We start from the raw sequence: 2,426 nt of genomic DNA, 5'->3' as shown, positions 1-2,426 counted from the left end.
TGACTGAACCGTCGCCGACGGCTGTAGAGACCAAGATTACTTCAACTGACAAGTATGACGTCAAGAACGTTTTCAGTTTGCCTACCCGAGAACCTGATCAGGTATGGGACAATGTAGAGACACCACAGGACATTGAGGAAATTGATGAGGACATTAACAGCTGGACTTTTAGTCAGGAAAATGTACCAGATGAAGTAAAAGTTGATGTTCACGCAATATGCCSAAGTGAAGCTAAATGGAAGGCATTTGGGTTTGATTCTTCAGCTTTGCAAACTGCTGACCCATGGGCAAGTAGGAACATGTGGTTCCAACAATTAACTCATTCAGTGCGACTGGCAACCCATAACAGGTGCCCATGTGTGGTAAGAATTCCAACGCCAAGCACATGGCCGGCTGTTTTGGAAACAACACCTGAGCCATTGAGTTTTGATTATCAAAATTATGCATTATCCTGGTTAGCTTATCAGCAACAGGCAGCAACAGACGTTTGGTTGTCTATATCAGTGGGTTTATTTGTGCCTAGGAAGAACTGTACATGGCTGATAGCATTACCTTATATCAGTTTAGTTGACAGACATGAACTAGGACAAATGACAGGCCCTGATTATTTAGATGTTCCAGTTAGTAGAGCAAGTACTTGTTTTTGCTTGAATGAGACACATGGTAGTGTGGGTAGGTTTGTGGGAATATTTGAGTGTGACAATTATGGGATGATGTTCAATGTTAGACGACCAACAGATGGAAAGAAGTTACATCCAGTGACTTTTTGGGATCCAGCATCTGAGGAGAGTAGGACTCTGTTAGTTGAATATCAGCCTCTTCCARCTAATGTCACTATTGGGAACTTTAAGGATATTTGGTGGGTGTGCGGTAATAAAGGTTACATAGTCTTACCATACAGTTGGACTGGTTGTTGTTGTTTTATAGCATTTCTCAAACTTCCATATGATGTTTTTATATTACAACAGGGAAGAGCCACCTGACAATGTTCAGCCCACCTCTGATCCTTCTGCTAGATGGAAGAGAGTTAGCTCAGTTCCACAAGCTGGAAGCCTATCATTGGAGAATATCTTTGGGTGAAAAAATGGAGAATAGGACAATTTCCATTTTATGGTGTAACATTTCTTGTTGATCACMTTGACAACATAACATATACTTTACAGGGTTTTGCGAACRAAACGATTAAAGGGTTCAGTCTTTTATCTGACACTCAGAGAACAGAGAAGTCACAGACTGACSCTGTTGAAACACAATATGGCATTGGATTACATTTTGGCTAAACAAGGAGGTTTATGTATGGCACTAAATCTGACAGGAGACGCTTGTTATACTTTGATCCCTGACACCTCGGATAACCTGACTACGGTAATTGAGGCACTGTCAATCATAAGAGATGCTTTTGGCCCTTCTGGATGTGTTTKTTGGTCTGCCACTGCTTGGTTACAAGATCAGTTGGGACCGGTKGGTGCTTTGTTGGTCCAAATTCTAATAGCAGTGGTGTTAGCATTATGTGTGATGTTCTGTTTTTGTACTCTKTTGCTGACTTTCGCGAAAGCCCTGATTTTAAGATGGGTAGGAATGGTGATGCCTAACAACCAAGCACAAATGTCATTATTAGATGGACATGTGAGTGATGAGGAAATGATTCACCTACAGAGTGATGATGTTGTGGACATGTACCCATTTTAAGTATTTTGTTAGGTCTGGTTCCACTTCACAATAGGTCTGTGTGTTGACACTGTGAAGGGAAATGTGTGTAGGACGGGTGCCAATTTTTCTTTGGTTCAGTTTTCTCCTGTTTTTGTAATCTAAGGAGGTAAGATGAATGTAATTTGTTTGTTTTGTTTTGATGGACAGGACAGCAGTTACTCAGAAAATTAGAGTCTTTTTGTTGTGTTGGCTAAAGCCTGGTCTGAAGCTGAAATTGCTACWGTTTTCCTTTTATTACTTCAGTGTTTAATTCTGGCCATGAGTAACTGTTAAGACATCGCATATACTGTTTTTCTTTTCTCTTTATTTACTGATATGTTTATTGTCATATTTTATTTGCCTAAATAGTTATTTTTTTCTTTCTTCTCACATATATATTTTATTATTAATTTTGTTTGATTTTGTTTATTCATTTGATTTGACTCAGTCCTTTATTTTTGACTGAGCACCAGGAGCAGTATAAGTGTCGCAGCTCTGAGGATTTCTTTCTTTTATTTTTTTCTTCTGCTGACTAAAGAAGAGAGATGATGTTAACACATCCTGTATGTAGTTTCATACCTCACAGAACATTACCATTTGGACAATTGTAACATGCTGTTACTTATCGGCATTGTATAAACATAATGATTCAGTTYGTTTTCCATGCATGGTATTGAATCTTATMATTTATTTTGCAAGATACTGGTGTGGTTTGTTTTCTGTGTTTCCAGGAGGAC

The 2,426-nt window shown here is 38.9% G+C and overlaps 1 protein-coding gene across 1 annotated transcript; it reads left to right on the top strand.

Moving 5' to 3' along the window:
- On the top strand, positions 1-2,072 carry LOC106510898 (uncharacterized; the record flags this gene model as incomplete). Its single annotated transcript, XM_013999630.1, is given in 1 exon segment — positions 1-2,072. A coding segment is annotated over 1 exon segment (983 nt), but the record flags the coding sequence as incomplete, so codon positions are not given.
- Positions 2,073-2,426: the final 354 nt, after the last annotated feature.

This window comes from Austrofundulus limnaeus, unplaced genomic scaffold (assembly GCF_001266775.1).
Source record: "Austrofundulus limnaeus strain Quisiro unplaced genomic scaffold, Austrofundulus_limnaeus-1.0 Scaffold2381, whole genome shotgun sequence".
In the NCBI taxonomy this organism is placed as follows: Eukaryota; Metazoa; Chordata; class Actinopteri; order Cyprinodontiformes; family Rivulidae; genus Austrofundulus; species Austrofundulus limnaeus.
This window is presented reverse-complemented; position numbering and strand designations above follow the sequence as displayed.